We start from the raw sequence: 20250 nt of genomic DNA, 5'->3' as shown, positions 1-20250 counted from the left end.
AGTTTGTGAAATAGTGGGGACATGGCGGCCCTATTTTTCAGAACAAGCTAGATTTTCTGTATTACATGCCAGAATGGTTAGATCAGAAATGAATTGGTAACAATTGGGCAACCTTAATTGAATGTGACATCGCGTTTTTTTTTTCTTTTCAGGAAATGCTTTATTTCTTCGCATGAAGGATTTATCAACTGTACAACAGAGAATGTTTTACAGCAAAGCTGCTCCAAAGCAAAATATTGGATGTGATGGATGAAAATGCAGAGGCGCAGAAAATCCCATGCAGGCCTCTTTAAGGCGGTCCCTGGTGCTTACCAAGCAGCTCCACTGAGTTGAAGATGCATTTGTGCCGAAAGTTAGTGAATTCCAAATACAATGGCTTGAAAGGGCAGCGCGTAAGCATCTGATGTTTGTGTGGGAAGATGACCTCGGGTGAAATGACTGGCTCTCTACCCCTGCCTCTGGTTAACGGGAAAGTGATATCTGCCCAGACAGCTGGAGTAGAAAATACTGAGAATACTTTGGATACCAGCGTTATAAAAAGACAGGCTGAAAAGAAGGGAGGGTCGCCTGCAGATACGGTTTCCTACTTCCACACACGTAAAGGCGGCCACCTTCTGCATCCTCGGACCGGCCCTTGCTCATTGACATATGACGAGGGAAAAAGTAGCGCCAGTGAAGGTGGCTCGGTGTACAGAAACAAGGGTGTCGCTGCTCCAGCCAGCTCTGTTCACGTCTGTGGTGACTTTCTGCGGAAAAGCCGCCAGTCTGACGAGCCGCGTGGAACGTCACACACATCATGCAGTTGTTCAGCGAAGAGAGATATCTGCGTGCAACCTTCGATTCCCACGTTAATGGCAAACGGTGTATTCCCTGAATTTGGTTCTGAAATGGATGGCCTGTCAAAGGAGATGCCGACGTGTCAGTCAGCAGTAAATGAGAGGGGCCAGTGTGATCCCGACAGCGGAGGGGACCACCGGTCGGGCTGTACCAAGAAGGGGAACCTGTCGAGGACTTTCTGTACATCACAGAACCGGTTTATTTCAGGAAACTGTTGGCAGCGAACAAACACAGGCCCAAGTGATGATTCGGTCTTCATGCCCAATAGTTTAGTCGATCAAAACGGACATCAACGGCTGAACGCATGTGGGACTTTGAAGAATAAACATTTACTGCTGCAACACGCCCCAGGAGAGGTGCCCGAAATGCCATGCCCAGGCAGCAGCGTCTGTGGACAACACGTCACGAGTAGGGTAGCCTCAAAACTGCTTCTCAGCCATTTTGGAGAGTTAAATAACAATTCAGAAGAAGACTTAGACAATGACTTTTCCAGGAATAAAAAGGAGCGTTCTACTTTGCTGATAAGGCGATTTTGTAAAAATGACAAAGAGGTGAAGAAATCCATCTATACTGGAACTAGAGCCATTGTGAGGACTCTGCCATCTGGGCACATTGGCATTGCAGCATGGAGTTATGTTGAATGTCGCAAACATAAGAACAGCTGTTTACACTATCGCTGGATTACGGCAGAGCATCTCAGAAGTGGACAGGGATTCCTGAGAAATCACAAATCAAGACATTGCCCAGTGAGGTCCTTATGGAACCAGGTACCATCTTAATTTTGATTTTTGTTTCACTTTTGCAATTTGTAGGCTTGTATTTTAGCAAGAGAAATCATATTGATTACTTACTTGAAGTCGTTTTAAATAGAAGTGTGCAAAGTGTTTATTACACAAGTGTAGGTTTCCGCAATTAACAATTAGTGGACCTGTACTTAATGTTACCTTCCCTGCGACCAAGCATATTCCCAGCACCTTAGTACACACACTATTTTTGTTCTCGGAGCAAATATGCCCCAAATAAAAATAATTACATTTGCTTTTCACCCTGATCTTCTTTTCTCAAAATATGTAACTCGGAGTTTCACAATCAGTGTTTTGCATGAGGCCGCATCTTTTCCTTGTGGGTAGCTCTGATCTCACGAGGAAAAGGTACCCCAAATTATACACGCATACAAAAGGGTCAAAACTCTTTGTATGCAATATTGTTGAAGGTCTTGATTTTCAAGCAAAAGTCGTCTTTCATAGAAATTATGCGACCTCATATTTTTTTGTAGTGTTGGCGAGAGTTGTTGAAAAAGAACTTCAAAGAATTTCACACAGGTGGTTAAACATGCTTAAAGAGTATCATGAAAGTTTAATTGGATCTAAAATAAGAGCAGCCATTTAACAAATTTTGTGAAAATACTAAGAGATGATGCTAGGGTTGCACGTGGGCCATTTCAAATTCAGTGAATGTCAGTTTTACCACTGTTTTTGTTATTGCCTTCGATGTTGTATTTTAAAACAAGCCCCTTTTAGAATTTTTCTATCACAGCATAAACCCCCGAAAATGTTTATCTAAAAGAAGACTGAATTATATGTCCTCTAATATCATCGGATCATCTGGGTTCATGAAAAGTACAAAGATGCAGACTTTGTTTTGATAGTTCACTTTACCCTGCTGGCAAATGTGCCTTTCTGTGCTCTGCTTAGTTTTCTTGTAGCTACTCGCAGTTACCTTTTTCCTGGTGAGTAAAAAGTACTTCAGAGATTGACTTGAGGCTGATAGAAAATGCTTATTCGTTTTGCTTCCAAAGATGATGGTGGATGAAACCCTGACGTTGATGTACATGTGTGGGCAGATCTTCACCCGTGTTTCTACCTATGAAAGTCCTAAATGTACAATAAGGAGTGCATGGTTAGAAAGAGTAGGATGCACATCAAGCGTCCTGTACGAAACTGTCGAATGTGTATATTCTGAACCGTTGGTTGTACTAGTCCAGTTTGCTTGGTGTCTTACATATTCTTATGACGTAGCAACTATTGTGTTTATTGTGCTGCTCAAAATGTTACTGTATCATACTGAGGCACACGCGAGCCGTCTCCAATTGTGCTTGTAGATCTGACACTTAACATTTTGACTAAATGCCCACGGAGTTAACAAAAAAGAAGGCCGCCTTCTTTTATCCATGTTTATTACTATGTACAAAATACTGGAAATCAAAAAGCTAGTCCACAATGAAGGGCTGGTTTGGAACTCATATACGACATCCTGAATAGCATTATTGACAACTAAAGTTTCATCTTCGTTGTCTACTACATGTCACTTAGAACCCATCGGTGAAAAACACCCTCATTAACCAGTTGCAGTTCTAGAATTCTACATGTTACTGCTAAAGTTGTAAATGTAAAACAGACTCGAGCAGTGGATGCAGAATTTTTATGATCAATGTTGATAAAAATGTGTTTTCCCCCCTTAAATGACAGCAATAGAGCATCTTACAATAATGTAAAAGGTGACCCAGACTTCTGTGCGTGGTAAAAGCCCTTAACGCAGGCCTACATGATCTGTGCATATTATGAATGGAATTTGCTTTAACTGTTCCATTGGTCAGCGGCCAGCAACCCAGAGTTTTGTATTCTGGAGGGTAAGAGGTTCTCTATCATGAAAAGCTTGTCATAATAATCCTAGAAGGGAAACTATTTACGGCAAAACAATGTTGTCTCGTAGCAATTATTTCTAATCGGCGAAAGCTTTAAATTTGTGGGCATAATACTTTGTGTATTGTGTGTGCCATGTTTTTTTAAGTATATAGGTTCTAAAATAAAGATAAACAGAACAGAAGGGGCAAATCCATTCAGTGATTTAAAATCTAATTATAAAGCATTGTGAATATAGAACCATTTGTTTTCTGTTAAAAACTGATTGTACCATGAATGTTTTTGAGGAAATCGTGGCTTCTCTAGTTAGTCTCTGTTATGGTAATAAAGTCTGATTTGACCTATGCACTGAAGCAATACATTACCCAAAAGCACTTGGCCAGGCTTCACTTACAGCTGTGGGTCTGGTAAGGAGTCCCCCAGTTGCTCCAGAGGTCTTTCTGGCCTCTGAGATCGCCAAGGGTGTGTGGGGAAGGATGGCGACTATACCCTCTGGTGATAGACACCCTCCCTCCCTTCACTCTTACTTCTCCCTTCCAATCCTGAGTATGGATTTTCAGTTCAGGGTCTGTACTCTGAGACTGAACAGGAGCCAGACAGTCCAGTATTTCCAGAGGAAGAGCCATAGCCCTCCTCAATGGTGACACACACTGTCGGTGTCATGGAAGGGGTCTGCCTGTGGCAGGTCTTCTGTTCTCTCTCTGTGAAAGCACATACAGCCCCTGCAGGTCAGAAGTGGCCTCCCCAGGATCAGTTTCCCCCTACCTCTTATTTTCCATTTGGGCCTCCATACTCTTCGTTTGGGAGCAATACTCCCATAATTCTGTGTTTGTTGGGGTGCCCTAGCCAATCGCCTCACCCAGCTCTTTTCTCACCGACATAAGTTCATTGTCGAGTATGCAGTCAGTGGCCGCCGGGGGGCTGACAATGACTTTTTTCTCTCAGTCAATACCCCCTCTCATTCTACAGATACCAGGGCCACAGGACGGAAGAATTTCTTCCCTTGGGCATGGGTTACCCTACAAATCTGTCCTGGCAGGTCCTTTTTTGGGGAAGCCCGCCTATCTACCACCATAGTCGGTCTGGCACAGGTATCCTGCACAGCAGTGAAGTGGATCCCATTCTTGGTGACCTCCTGCTTGTGATGACTTCCACCGTCAGGGATCGTCAGCTTACTTTCTGGTACGACTTCCCAACTAAGGGACACCAGGGCATTCCCTAACTTTTCCTGGGGATAACCACCCCATGAAGTGCCCAACTGTGTGTGGTTTCCGGGGATAGGCAGAGTTCTCCCCTCTTGTGTCATTACTGGAGACAGTCATAACATCTGAGCGGTTAAAAGGGCACCCTTGGTATGGGAATCCTTACCTACCGAACTCTTTTGGGGCCCAGTGTGGAACTTCTCTGTTTTATCCTGGTCTTCTCCCTCTCTCTGCTGAGGGGGACCTGAACCACCATTCCTCAGTCACTTCCAGGTACGTTTTAGACACTATGGTGCTGATCCAGAGCTCAGCCTCTTTCTCAGGTGCTAGGTGCTGATGCAACTCAGTAAAACAGTTTATTCACTTAACTGCCCTTCAGTCAACCATCCAGTGCTTACTGGAGGAAGCCACAAAATCAGCCCATGACTGCTGTCTGCTTCTGGCTGCCCCTAAACTTCAGGCGATACTTCTTTGGGGTTTAATCAATCTTTGTTGTAAAGGCTTCCTTCATGGGGGCCTATGTCATCCGATGAGCCACCTCTAGGGCCAATAGGGTATCCCTCCCAGCACTTTCCACGTGCTTCCACATACTAGAACCCAGTCCTCCTCTGTTACTCTATGCACGTGCATGGCCACCTCATTTGCCACAAACCACTTATCTATGTCTCCCCATACCACATAAGGCACCTGGCTTTTAGGGATGTGGACTATTTTACCTTTCCAGGCGCTTCACTGTAGGCCTGGTCAGAGTTCCCGGAGATCCGCTATGCGGAACTCAGCGAAGTGACAAAAAAACTGCAGCGCTATGTGGAGTTCCACAAGCGACAAAGTGCGTTAGGGTCATGCCGTTCACTGTGATTTTGAGCGTCGGGTGTTTGTCCTGCACTGTAAAATCATCACAGACTGCACCATTGGATGTGCAACAGGGTGCAGCTTTCTTTCTGCTGCTTGAGTAGATTTTCTACTCGAGCGACAGCCTTCTCAACGCGAACGGAAGGTTGCTCAACAAGAGTGCTGCGACCACTCACATTAAGAAATCCAACTGCCGGCGTTGAGGATTCTCGCTAGGAGGTTGATTTTTCGCGCTCGTCAACTTGACGTTGAGAACCGCGAGTGATGAAAAAAGCTCCGCCCTGCTGAGTGGAGTTTTTGGGAACTCTGCGTGCTCCGCAGAGCTCGGAAAACTCCACGAAAGGAGCTGTGTTCACCACACAGGGTTACTTCACTGTTTCATCCACCATCTTCACTGGACCCTGATTACCTTCAGGACCTCAAGACCATCTGGAGCCAACTCCTCTCACCGGCCTACATGGCCCTCTTCGTCAGTGTTAACATCTTTTCCTCCATGGCCAAAGTTGCCTCTGCCCTTTTCTTTAAAGCAATCTGGGCTGCATTTTTCTCCTCAGCAGCCATAGCCAGCTTCTTTTCCTCTGAGGCAAGGGTAGCCAATGAGCAACTTCACAGCCCTCTCTCCCTGCCTGTCCTCCAGCTCTGAATGGGTCTAGCTGTGAGAGGACACACTGTTCCCTGCTCTAGACACTGCATGTGATCTAGCCCCTCTGGGGTCATCCTCTGCCTCTGGGGCCTCTTCATTGTCAATTTAATTTCCTTCCTTCCTCCTATTCCTCTTCTTCTTCTTCCTCACCCACTTGCTCTTGTGGGGTGGACTTCATCATGTGTACTTCCTCCCAGACCCTTAGAGCAATCTGTTTGTCTTCCTTCTTGGTTGCCTTCATCACTTTTAGCCCTCTGTCCTTGCACATCTTCCTCACCACTGCCATGCAGAAGATCTTGATACTGCTCTGATACACACCCATCTTTTTAAAAATCATAGGTGCAAAAATTGAGGATAGGAATGAATTTAGGAAGAATCAAAAAATGGCCAACCTACAATCAGAGGCCAATTTAAAAATACAAAATAGATTTTGATGTCAAATTACAAAAGGAGTTTTTGATTTTCACTTAAATTGCTAAATGGTACTGTAAAACATAAGTCATGGATCCCACCATTGAACACCAGTGTAAAAAATGTAATTTTTATTTGAGTGGGGAGGTTATTGCCCACCTCAAGGAACAGTCACAGCCCGTGTTATGGTGAAGCTTCAAAGTCACTAAATTGACCTGCGGTCAACCCACTGGTTCTATGGCACCAAACAGACAGGCTTAACTTAGGGCAATGTGTAAATTATTTATGCAGTACGAAAACAGTGATAAAGTTGAAATGAAAAGCAATAAAGTCCCAAACCAAATCAAAAAAGTTGATTACACTTTAATGAACAAAACAACACCAAAATAATGAAGATCCGATAAAGGGAACCAGAGACATACATTTTAAATTATTAAGTCGGAATAACACCAGGAAGCATAAAATGTCAATGATGGTCAATGGTGCTGGTAGGCCAGGTCCTATGTGCAATTTAACAATGACCACGATGGAACGCGGGTCGGATATACCAACCAGGTTTGTCCTAATCGTAAGATTTAATGGTCTGACTTTAGTCCTTTAAGTGATATTTCACCACAGTAGTACACTTCTTAAGCTCCCCCCGGACCTCAGGGAAGGATCTCAGAGACTCCCAGGGTGTCAGGCAGAGGCCAGACAGCAAGGTCCAGTCCAGGTGCCACTGGTCAGCTGGGTAATTGCAGGAAAAGGACTCTTGTAAGTTGTTGTGTCCTGTAGCTTTAACAGGAGGTCAGTCTTATTGCAGTTGGAGCCCACTTCGTTGTACTGGGTAGAGGACCGCGAGCACGTCTCAGTCAGCAGGTTAAGTTCTTCTCCCCAGGTCCATGATTGTTTTAAAGTGGGTGCCAAGTGTTGCCGTAATTTCTGCCTGACATGAGCTTGTGGGTGGGAATGAGTCCTGGGCATGCAGTAACCAATGGGTATAAGTTACCGGGACCAGCCCTACCCACTTTGGGCATTTTCCAGATGGCGAAAGTCTTTGGCCACACTAAATGTGGTTGTGGCCTTGGTCTTGGTGATGGTGGTGTTTGTCTTGGTGGTGGTAGTGTTGGTCTTGGTGGTCTTCTTGGTGGTAGTGTTCTTCTTCGTGGCGGTCTTCTTGGTGGTGGTGATGGTCTTCTTGGTGGTGGTGGTGGTCTTCTTGGTGGTGGTGGTCATGGTCTTGGTGGTGGTGGTGGTCTTGGTGGTGGTCGTGGTCTTGGTCTTCTTGCATATTCTGCCAGGTTCAGAGGGGCCATCTCTGCCCATTCAGGTCAGCCTGTTTGCTTCTGGGAGGAATTTCGTACTTATTGGCCCTTTCAAATGCTAATTATTGGCTGCCATAAGTTTGAGAACAAATGCAAATGGGACTCCAGAGGCTTTAGGCAGGGAAGTGGTAATTTACTAAAACTACCTTTTCTTTATTAGTTATTACAAATTTGATTTCACCATTGAATTGTATTTTTAACAGCTATTAACCCTTTCGATGCGCATGACGGAGCGGTTCCGTCATGCGCATCGGTCGCGCTGTGCGGATGACGGAACCGCTCCGTCACGGCCCCGCCCGCGCAACGAACCTTCAGCACGGCGTGGTAATGTTTAATTATTTTTCTACCTGTTTATTAAATGTAATAATGCAACACAGTCTTTTCCTATGGATCAGCCAGCCTTCATACAGTGAAAATAACTTTTGGAGTTTTTCCATGTAAGGAAGGACCTGTTTAACAATAATTTCTTATATGTCCTACTTTAAAATATCATGCACCCTGCCTTATAGGCGATAAGGCTTACACATGGAAGACATATAAATATTTGAAAGGAAGGTTTTGATTTGTCAAAGAGGCTATTTTGACGGTTCGAATTTGCAGTTCACAACTGCTCGAGCTAGGCAACTAATCAGGAGCTTGCCGTCATGTTTTCATTGTCACTTAGTGGGTGCTCCAGACAACTAGTGACAGTTAACGTACAGGCCCTGTGTACTTATTGTACATTATACTGGAGACTTTAAGGAAAGTTAAATATGCCAATTAGGGGTGTGCCAGTTTCACAGCGGTGAAAGGGTGGAGCATAGGTATTTTAGCACTGGCTAGCAGGGGTAAAATGCAGAGTTCTACAGCCAGAAAAACTACAGGTTCCAGCAAAAGGTTAAAAATCCAGGGTGACCCTGCAGAAAGGGCAAATTTACTACAGTCATGTTTTCTGCAGCAATTATTTTTTCTCAGTCTTCTCTATACCAAGTGTTTGGCTAGAGACATCTGAGATATATTTGCCTGAAGCCTTTCTTACCAATGCGGTTGTTTCATCTGAATATGTTTAACTGTTTGCAGCGAAGACACACAAATTGGAGCGGGATGAATACCTTCTGGTGAATCTGGCACTCCTAGGCATGGTCTTCCTCCTATTACTTTATGAATTATCTATCATATTTGGTATAGCTTAGCCCCAAATCCAGGAAGCATCTGAAGGAAACACGTGGCCCTGTAGATAGAACAGACCAATGTATGGGGCTAGTTGGACCTGATTACAGATACCAGAATGTGCTACGGAGTCTTGGGACAATACTTGTCATCACTCTGTGCAGCCGTTTGTTTCCAAGTTTTGATTAGACCCATTGGTAATTTCAAGCTTACCGAACCTCTTTCCTTTGCATTATTGCCCATGCCTGTCCACCTCAACGACTCCAGAAACTCGTGCATGCTTATTGGAGGGGCTGCTACTGGCCTTGCACCGGTGGGTATACACATGCGTGGTAATGAGAACTTTACATTTGAAAAACGTAGGAAACCGTTTTCTGTCCTACCACTTGAAGTGCAAAGTATCCAACAAGTGCTGAAAGATCTTTGAAAATAGTGTGACTTTTCCAGCCAATTCTTCTAGCCCTAAAGTATCAGATTCAATGAGGTGTCTACCTTTTAATGAGCTTGTTATTCTCTAGTGATGCGATTATTTTGTTAACTGTGACTTTACTGTACATGGTGTATTTTTCTTTTTGGGTTGCAGTTTCATATTTTCCGGGCTCCTTTGTTTTTTGCACAGAACCTTTACAAACTTCACTCCAATTGCCTTTCCGTTTTCCACAATGCCTTGATTTGAATTTAATTTTCATCACCTGTTTTTTTTACATTTTGCATTTTTTCAAGTTGTCTTTTTTCTCCCTTTTCTTTGTTCTCTTCCTGCTCGGTCTCCCTTTCCTTTTCACTCTTTCGGTCCCTCCATCTTTTCCTTTCTTATGCCCTGTTTATTTTTAAAGAACGATTGTGCCACCAACTATGCTCTCATTCTGCTGTCTCTCTCTCTCTCTCCAAAGTATCCTGGACAAAGTCTCGAGTCAGAAGTGTTTGAACCTTTTTCGATATGTAAGTTTGTGCCTTTCTGTCTGTTTTGGGATGTCATGGGATCAGAGATTGGAATACTCAGCTAGGCTTGTTGGATCCAGAAGATTGTGCAGACCTGCTAGGGCAGAAGTAACCATGGCTGCACCAGTTGCCAGTTCCACAGGATATTTTCTGGACATCTACATAAAAGAGCTCAGCATGGCTACCTGTTACTACTTGTTTGTTTTCCTAAAAGACTGGCATGAGTACTTGCCATGTGTGCCAGCGTCAAGCACCCCTGCTGTAAAGTAGCTAAATGAAATGTCTGCAGCCCTCTGGAAGGCTGCCATGTCTATTGAGGTCTTGATTTGAGATTATGAAGGCCGAACAATTTCCTGGAGCTGAATTTGATGAGCTGTTTGCTTGCAGCTTGATTTACTCGGACTCTTTATTGGTTAAACAAGCAGACTGGCAGTTTGAGCTGAATTTCAGAGCGTTTACATTGAGAAATATCTTAAAGTATTAAGTTACTTAAGTATAATACTCAAACCTTACCACAGTGCGTGCGAAGTGTTTTAAATTCATAATAATATTGAAAACGTTGCTGCACAGCAGCGATGGGAGCATGGTGTAGGTGAATTGTACAGTAACGTTTCTTATAAATATTTTTGAAAAATGAGGTATTGGGGCATTTGTATGGACCATTTGGTATGGAATTCCTGATTCTAGGAGCACAGTGGGAAAAGGCTGGTTTTAAAGTGATGGTTTTTTTTGTTGCTTTCCAAATGTCGAAAAAAAGGTTTTATTCTCCTTCTTAAATGGACTTAATCTCCTGTAATGTTCTTTTCAATTAAAATATTAACTTTTGCATAATTTCAGTTCTGAAAAAGGACTGCCTTTAATGGTTGCTCTTGCTTGTGAACTTTAAAAGATCCCCTTCAGGTCAGAAATTGATCTAGGTATATTTTTCAGCTACTGCATTATAGGTATCATTCTGTTTCCTAAATGTTTTCGCACGGATCATGAACACAGAACGAAGTGTTATTGCGAGTATTCTGCTAAATAATTAAATATAAATTGTATCTGGCATATTAAGTTAGGCATTCTCATTATAAGGACAATAGAAATTCACTGTACCGTTAACTTGCAGGTTTTGTCGCTCGCTGCAATGGCTAGAGGGTCAGTAAGGAATCTCTTTTAAAGGTAATGTTTTAGGCACAGTGCTATAGAACTCGAGGCACAGCCTCGCACACAAACAGCTTGCTTCAAACTCATTGCACTCAGGTTAGCAATCCCTGTGGAAGGCCGAGGGCTGATTGCGCCAGTCAGAATGCTGGCAATAAAAGCTGTTATTTGGCTATTGTGTGTGGTGTCTGTGTTTATATTTATTTTTGTACATCCTAGTAGAATTATTACATTTCGTTTCTGCTTTAGGATTCATTTAAATCAAAAGCAATAAAACGTCCAAAAGCAAATATTGGAAAGAAAACCAGCAGATGCCAGGCTCTGTAGGGCAGCTACGAGTAGATCCCTGTAAGAACCCCATTCTGAGGGCCAAGAGGCACACAGGAGCTATGGGCCCAAACGTGGGAGCTGTGGCCTTTTACTCCTGATGTCCCTGGGCCTGACTTACTATGGGTCCTGAGCAAGTGGGCCAAGTACCCCTTCTGCACCTGACTCTCAGGAATTGGAGGTCCGAGCAGTCCAAGGCTCCCTCGGGGGAAGACGGATACAGGATAGTGAACATAAGGGCATAACTCAAAATGCGCGCAGCAGTAAATCATTGTCCAGCTAAAGACTCTTTTATGAAAATAGTGAAGTATTTTTAATTTCCACCGCTCACCAACACAAAGGAAAAATAGAACATTCACAGGATTCTAGTGTTTCTTTGGCAGTTCCCTGTCCCACTCCCTCCCCGCTCAAGCAATAGTGGTTATTCCCCATTTACTATTGGTAATATCCAGGGTATTCCCCAAGAGTAGTCAGAGCCTCAAGGGCCCACTTTGACTGTAATTTAAAGTCAGCAATGTTATAGCGCCTCGGCTCTAACTAGCAGCAGGTTCCCCTGGGACTGACAAGTCCAAAATCAGTCTTACCTGCATTGGCAGTAGTGAACCATCCAGCGTTCCTGAGTGCCCCAGCCACTTGGGGCGGCAGCAGCTGAGTTTGCAGCAGGCGACTCCGGGTGGCTGCACTCAGCGGATTCAGAGTTCCCCACACTATTGCTTTCTACGAAGCAACTGGAGGCTCTTTGCAGCTTCTACTGTGGGGTATGTATCTGATCCATCTCCTGGTGGGGTTGTTGCGATGATCGTGACGCAAATCCCTCACCTGGGTGATGGTGCGCAGGTGCTCTCACAGCATCCTAATTTCCCCGGCAGGGGTTGCAGAGCAGGTCGCAGTTTTTGATGCTCCCAGTGACCCTCTCTGGCAGCAGTGGCCCCTCTTAGTTTACAGGGTCGTAGTCCACTACAGCCCTTACCACACTGCAGTTTTTTCACGGTGGCTCCTCCAGGCATTTCGGGTTGCCAGCTGGGTACTACACACAGGCTCTGGCCTAATCCACGCAGTCGGACACATTGCTCAGTTCACAGCGGCCCTCCTCTGGGACAGGGCTTGCCGCTTAGTCGTGCACGCAGGCGAGGACCCAGTAGGTGCAGCAGCCGTCTCTTCACATCTCACAAAGAAAGTCTACATGGCCGGGCTCCCGCTGGACCTCGCTCCCTCTAACGCTTTTCAATTCCTCACAGGGCACACTGGTCTTGGCAAGCAGGCAGGCGCTGGTGCTGCAGGCTCCAGGGCCGATGGTCTTGGATTCCCTGGGTGATGTCCCCTCACCCAGCGGGGAGACTAGAAGGCCTTGCCCCCCCCGTCCAGGTCACAGGCAGAAGTTGTTTCTCACATAGCATGTCTGGCCGCCTGGCAGATGACAATTTCCGAGGCCTCAAACTCCCCTTCCTATAGTCCATTTCCAGACACCAAATGTGATTAAGTTTGAAGAATTACGTTGGGGGTCTGCTTCTTTTGCAGTGTCCACTCCTCTGCTCTCGCTTTCTTCTGAAAAGCAGTCTGTCACAGCAGGAGTGGCTCCACAGCCTCACAACAGAGGCCATGGGAGTGACTAGAGTTCACACCTAGATATCTGCCACAGTGATGTGTAGCAAAAGGTTAGCCCAGGACCTCAGCCCTACCCTTTCTGATTTTTATCAGCCCCATCTCCTTTCTAAGATGAGCCCAGTCCCCTTCCTTGCGACCTTTCACTGATTCAAAGAGCACCCTTTGAAGTGTACAGAGGACTTTTTTGCCCTGTCCACTGTCCAATTTAAGTTCCACACAGTTTACAGGAATGCAGCAATACAGAAATCTGTCTGGGGGAATTTATCTATCCATGTTCCTCCATGGAGGCCTGGGTCTCTCAAAATGGAACCTAGGGCCCTCCCTGTATTGTTCGATCCACACGCACACATACACCCAGTGCATGTATAGAAGTTACAAAGACACTGCACAGCACTGTATCCTTCATGTGATGTACCATACATACACACATACAGCCAACACATACATTTAACATGCATGCACTGCATAGCACTGCATCCTTCATGTACTGTACCACTCATAGGCACACATACATTTAACCTGCATACACTGCACAGCACTAAATCCTTCATGTATTGCACATTTCCCAGGCACACATTCACCCAGCGCAGATACACCACTCCTGCACTGCTCAGTACTTCACAGCAAACCGATGTAGGCCAAGGGTGAGTTAAGAACACAGTAGCGGAACTTTAAAAATGGCCTGTAGGCCTCACTCCAGTGACACCAGTTAAAAAGACCTGTTCATTCCTACGGGTCACTACACGATATGCTGCCACCACTACACTTGTGCTGCTTAACTCCTGGTGAAGGCAGTAGCCTTTCACTACTTTGAGGGTAGCGATTAGACCCCCCTCCTGGTCAAACAAGACTGCAGCCCGTGAGACAGGCCTATGTCATGGCGCACACACATGATCTGTGTTTGCCTATGACAACAAAAGTCAGCATTAAGGATCCTGACATCAGTACAGTTGGGCTCTCACGGCAGGGTGCACGTCCATTACCATGCAGAGACGTTTTCCATCCCAACAATCTCGAGATAGCAGTTGATTCCAAGTAGAATGTGTGGAAATAGTAAAGTATGGCCAGGAAAGTGTGTTTGCATCTGTGATTACTTATTTAAGTGGAAATCTAAAATATTGTGGGACAGAGGAAGATAGACTGGTCAGAACCTCTTTTTGACATTTTGTGTAGTATCAGCCTGCCGCATCAAAGGTCGTCCAAAAGCCCTTTCAGATTATGTAGCCTACTTAAGGAGCCAGGTCTAGCAGTAGGCCGTGTGCATCACAAATGGCGGGAGAGCAGAGTGCCTGTATCCCGGTAAACAAGGATTAAGTCTCAAATGTGAATGTGTTCTTAGAAAGGTTCTATGTTTTTTTGGTGCACATCTCTCTTGAGAATGAATCTAGCTTCCCATTTCCCGAACATCATCTCTTCTCAAAATATGTGGGAAACGTACAGGAATAGGTATTCCTAGTTCATGCCTGAGATTCTTGTCGGCCTTAGCACCCATTCTTCGAACAAACACACCAAGCACTGATGGAGCCAATAGGTCTCACTTTTTTACAGGTGAATGTGTCTCTCCATTAATCGGAGACTTTTTTTGTGGTTGTGTGGAGGTGTAAGCGGGTGAATGCAAGAGGATTCAATGGGTAGATGAGTCAGTAGGGGCACGGGTGAGTGAGTGCATTGATGGTTGAATCTGTGAATGCATGGATAGGTGAAGGTGTTAGCGAGTTTCTTGGATGGATGACAAAATGCTTGGATGGATGAATGTGTGATTACCTTAATGAGTGGGTGCGTTTGTCTGGATAGGCTGCTGTGCGAGTCCCCTTGTTCTTTGCCTTTCATACCACCTTTGCCTAACCAGCACAAAAGCCCACTCCAAGGATCTAACAAACCCTTTCAGTAGACTGCTACAGTGCCTGATTCATACAGCACCCCTTCCTCAAAGCTATGTTGTGGTAGAATAGTGATGACTCTTAGTTCATCATACGGTGATACCCACCCCATAGCTCCCATGTTAAGACTGATACAATACATGCATGATGAGGATGTCATTGGAGGTTGGGTTTTGAGACGGCTATCCTTACAGAACCCTGAATGGCTGTGTGCTGCCTGTCGATGGGTTTGTGGACAGGTTGGTGTGATGTTAGAGACTTGCATTAGAGTTATCTTGTGGCGAGCAGGAATCCTGGTCCCCCACAATTGCCACTGTGGCTATGTTGCACAACTTATGTTGCCCAGGGTGCTGGGCAGTAGTTCCTGGAAGGTGTTTTAGCTCTGGCTACTTACTTGGGCAGACTGCATTGGCTACCTGACCATTCCAGGGTGTGGCTCACGTGGGTAGGCGAAGATGTCATATGTTTGACCCACCCTCAAGTATGACAAATGCATCTCTGGTCCCTTGACCTGTTTCTGCTGATTTGGGGTCAAAGTCCTTTGATGGTACCTCCGGGCCAGTTTCTCAGGAAACCCTTTGTTGATCACATAGGTGCTGGCGACACCCTATTTCTCAAGCAAGACATAAAATCACCGCAACCTCCTTTTAAAGTTTTGATATTGCTTAATTTTTTTAATACTTTTTAGCGCTCAGATTTTAAAAGGGAGTTTTTTGTTGTTGCAGTTTTGTGTTGCACAGACCTGGCTCATGGGCATTAGATTGCCTTACATGAGCACCAGATTCCATCACAGAAGATTCATTATTTTTTAGGTCTCGCCTAGCTATTGCGTTTACGCAATCGCTATGCGAGACTCTAGTAAGAGGGGCATTTCAAAGTGCTCCCAAAAGTGGATTGCATGGCGAGCACGCGCACATTCACGTGCATCGTGCCGCCATGCAATCTGTTTGGGGAAGCGCTTCAGCCCACTGGCGCATGCACGTGTAGCCACAGCCTCGGCATCATACTTCACAGGGTCCGCTCCCCCGCCTGGAATGCGCTTCCCCGCCACAGCATGAGCGTGTTTCACGGTGATACAGCGAGGCATCAGGGTGCGTGCGCAAGGTTCCCAATTAAACGCTGACAGCCTTGTCTTCACTTTTCGTTTTCGTTTCGGATACTTGCCCTACATTTAGTTCAAGGACTGCGAGAGCCGGAATGCAAATAAAAACAAACAAAAAAACAACGCTGGTTATGCGATTCAAGCTTATCATTGGGAAAATGTGACATCTCAAATAATGATATCACGTACTTTGCGCACAGCCTGGGTTGCTAGATGAGTCAGTGGGAAGTTGGTTTTCCAATCCCTTGGTTTGCTTTCCTTTCACAAATCCCCGATTGTGAGCCCAAATGAGTCCACTACAACTCCCAGAATGCACTAATTTAGCTAAATACAATCTCACAAGCCTGAAAATAATAGCAAATGCATTTACATAGTGTTTCATGTTTCTGAGAACACGCTGTATCGCTTTTGATGGACAGGAGCAGGAGCTTTTTATAATGTCTATGAGCGCTGTTCTTTGTCCCAATTCGGTAACAATATTCCGACTTCATAAGCGTCATTACCCTACGGCATGGCTAGGTCAGAAAGGTACAGCGCCTAATTGAAGTGAGGGATACATATTTTGAGGTATTCTTTTTCTGGTAAAATGTCCTGAAGCAGGAAGGGTCTGGAGATTAGTTACCATTTTGAATAGCAGATTCTTCCACATCAAGACTATCAATTAATGTTTGGTTTCTTCATTTATTTTCACTGGCAGGTTCGCTCCTCTAATTCATTATGTAGGTGGATATATTCTAGATCAAATTCATTTTTAACAGTTGGACGTGTACAACCTTCATCATTAGACAACTCACCCGTACAGCTCATGTTATTTTGATAATTTGTGCAAATTTACCTACTGACAGGCTTTTGTTTATTGTTTATCCAATTCTCTGTAGCTTATTTTTCTATAAGAATCTTGTAAAAAGTCTCTTAATTTCTTTTGCAAATAAGTCTAAATTGTTAAATAAGTGGAGCGTTTGCCACATATTTGGCGTTTGCTTCTGTATAGAGATTGTGGTGATGCACCACTTTTATTTTTTGTTGTGTGCCATTTCCTTTTTTTCTAAATGTTTGGATAAATGCATTTGTGTGCAGTCTGCCCAGTTTCCCTGCCCATTTCCCCCTATGGTATTGAGTAGCAACTGTCCTGCCATCCATATACATGGAGAAGAGAGCTTGCATGCGTGCAGTTGTTCTGCCCTGCCACTGCGAAGACAAATGAGCTGCGTTTTATTTGGGTGGAAGTGGAAAATTTAGGAAGAATGTACAAAAAACTGGAGGAAAATCCACTTGTGAATTGCCACCTTGGTTTCGCAACTATTCCAGAAATCTGAGTATTACCACTAGACTCAAAATCAGACTCTAACCCATTTGAATACCATCTTGGATTTAACCGTAGATTTCATGCAAATGATGCATGGCGAACAATCTCAAACATCTCTTGACACCCTGCAAAATGTGATCTACTTAAACACCATGGTTAATTGTGTCAAAGGAAGAGGAGAGATTTATTACACATAGAACGACTGCATTGCTGGAGTCAAGCGGCTCCTAAACACCACTTTGAATGTTTAGCAATCCAGGATACAAACCTGAACCTGCTCTTAAAAAGATTTTTAAGGGAGATGCCATTTGATGGACTAATTTATGTGAGTCTCCTAAATCTTTCGTTGGTGTAGTCGAATAGAGATGGGTCTACAACAGTGTGAATGTAGAGAGCAGTTTTTTTAATAAATAAAAAATATTAAATAATTTGAGGTTTTCACTCAATCGGAATGAAAAAAAAAAATCACAAGAGTGACCAGTTTGGATGCAAGATTGATTATCAAATGCTTAAACTCATACTTAAATGGGATTAGCAGGGCACTAAGTTGAATTTGTGCTTCTTAAGATATTTTCCTTGATGCAGAAGTTGGTGGTAAAATTTGATTTTTTTTCCATGCTTCTTGAGAAGATATTGCGTAGAATGTTTTCCTCTATCTTTTGACTAGCTAACTCAAGTGTATTTTAATAGTTTTCCTCATAGGAGATAGTGTTTGTGTTAATTGTATTAATAACTGTATCTAATTATCTTTGAAGTCTCAACAGTATTATGTTCAGAATTTGTGTCATGCATAGATATTAGGTGAGACCATCCTATGTTACTAATCTTGAGAGCTGTCCTGTCAACGAGGTCTACAGGTGGTCTATAAAGTAATGTTGTAAGACAGGAAATGCCCGTGAACAACCTATCCTGACAATATTTCCCACACTTAAGGATTCTTTATGCCTTCCCTTAGCAACAGCAAGCCCTTTGCACAAGTGACTTCAACAAGTAGGCTAAGTCCCCCCCACTCTGTCAAGATTACTAGACAGTCTATTGTGTCCCACAGGAAGGGCCAAGTCATTCAGGATTTGTAGTATTGACTGTGCCATTTACCTGTGTGAGATAAGCTCATGAATTGCAAGTCTTGTGTCTTTCGCCCTTTTTAGGTCTCGCCTAGCTATTGCGTTTACGCAATCGCTATGCAAGACTCTAGTAAGAGGGGCATTTCAAAGTGCTCCCAAAAGTGGATTGCATGGCGAGCACGCGCACAATCACGTGCATCGTGCCGCCATGCAATCCGTTTGGGGAAGTGCTTCAGCCCACTGGCGCGTGCACGTGTAGCCATAGCCTCGGCATCATACTTCAAAGGGTCCGCTCCCCCGCCTGGAATGCGCTCCCCCGCCACAGCATGCCGAGAGATTGTTTCCTCATGGCGCCTCTCACAACTGTCCCTCTCCCACCACAGGGCTAGTCTCACGGACGCATTGCCATCCATCGATTTCACTTTCATGCCCGTGTTCTCTTTGCCTTTCAGCACACAGCCCGCCCTCCCCCCTCCGTGTTTTCTTGCAGCTTTGCCCAGATCTGAGTCTCAAACAATCAAAATAATAAGTTTGCCCTGCCCGCTTTCTGCGCTTACAAAGTTAACATATGCCGCGCTCATTCCCTTTTCATCCTTCGAAGGTCGATAACATTAGCTCCATTAATTCTGCGTCTAGGGATTTAAATAACCATATGTTTTCTTGCAACTTTAGGCTCTTCACACACACAGCCCCACTGCTCACACACACAGGCATCAAGGCAGCAACAGAATGCTCTGAGCCCCACCAGTGTTTGCCACACACACATGCCTCTCGCATCTCGTGTTTTCTTCCAGCTTTGGCCCGTGTTCTCTTTGCCTTTCAGCACTCAGCGTCCCCGTAACCACCATTTAACTAACATCCTGCCACACTCATTCCATTTTCATCCTCGCTTTCACTTTCATGCCCGTGTTCTCTTTGCCTTTCAGCACACAGCTTCTCCGTAGCCACCATTTAACGACCATCCTGCCGTAAACACCATTTAACTACCACCCTTTTAGTTAAAATAAAAGAATTGCCTCTAAGGGTTTAAGAAACCATAGAAATACAAGGCAAGGCAACATACACTCCGAATGCCACTCAGAGCCACATAATTACATGCCACATAACTACAATGCACTCAATACAACAGACACTCCAAAAACCAATCAGTGCCACATAGTTACACACCACATAATTACACAGCGCTCAATGCCACATACACTTCAAATACCACTCAGCGCCACATAATTACACACCACATAATTACACTACACTCAATGCCACATGCACTCCAAATAACACTCGGTGCCAATTAATTACAATGTAAACAATGCAAGATACACTCAAAATACCACTCAATGCCACATAATTACATGCCACTAAAATCAACATACACTCCACACAAAACCACTCAGTGCCACAATTCTACATAAGTACACTCTATCTATTGCCCTCACTCTCTATCTATCTTATCTATCTTATCTATCTATCGGACTATTGCACTCTATCTATCGCATCACCACAGCATCACTTAGCACCACCACAGCATCACTCAAGGGCACCACTACATCACTATGCGCTACCACAGCATCAATTAACGCCACCACAGCATCAATTAACGCCACAGCATCACTCGACACCACCACAACATCACTCACCGCCACCACGGTATCAATCTGTACAACCATTCAACAACAACTGGCTCTAATATGTTCTCTCAATATTTAGGCTTTATTACAAATGGCACAAAAAAAAAATGATATTTAACTTCTGTTCTTGGATTTTAGGCGCAATTAAATACACTAAACATAATCTTCACGAGTTATTAACAAAAGTTTCAACGATTGCCATTATAATTTACATTA

The 20250-nt window shown here is 44.3% G+C and overlaps 1 protein-coding gene across 7 annotated transcripts in view; it reads left to right on the top strand.

Annotated features, from left to right (window-relative positions):
- The first annotated feature begins 266 nt into the window (after positions 1-266).
- The window catches only part of PLCE1 (phospholipase C epsilon 1), a 932976-nt gene continuing 912992 nt past the window's right edge, over positions 267-20250 (top strand). For all 7 annotated transcript variants that reach the window (XM_085605968.1, XM_085605952.1, XM_085605960.1 and 4 more), the window contains exon 1: positions 267-1604. In XM_085605968.1, coding sequence (XP_085462094.1) covers positions 420-1604 — 1185 coding nt within the window. In that variant the 5' untranslated portion in view covers positions 267-419. The remainder of the gene's footprint in view (positions 1605-20250) is intronic.

This window comes from Triturus cristatus, chromosome 1_2 (assembly GCF_964204655.1).
Source record: "Triturus cristatus chromosome 1_2, aTriCri1.1, whole genome shotgun sequence".
NCBI lineage: Eukaryota > Metazoa > Chordata > Amphibia > Caudata > Salamandridae > Triturus > Triturus cristatus.
The sequence above is the reverse complement of the archived record's forward strand: the minus strand, read 5'-3'. Positions and strand labels throughout refer to the sequence as shown.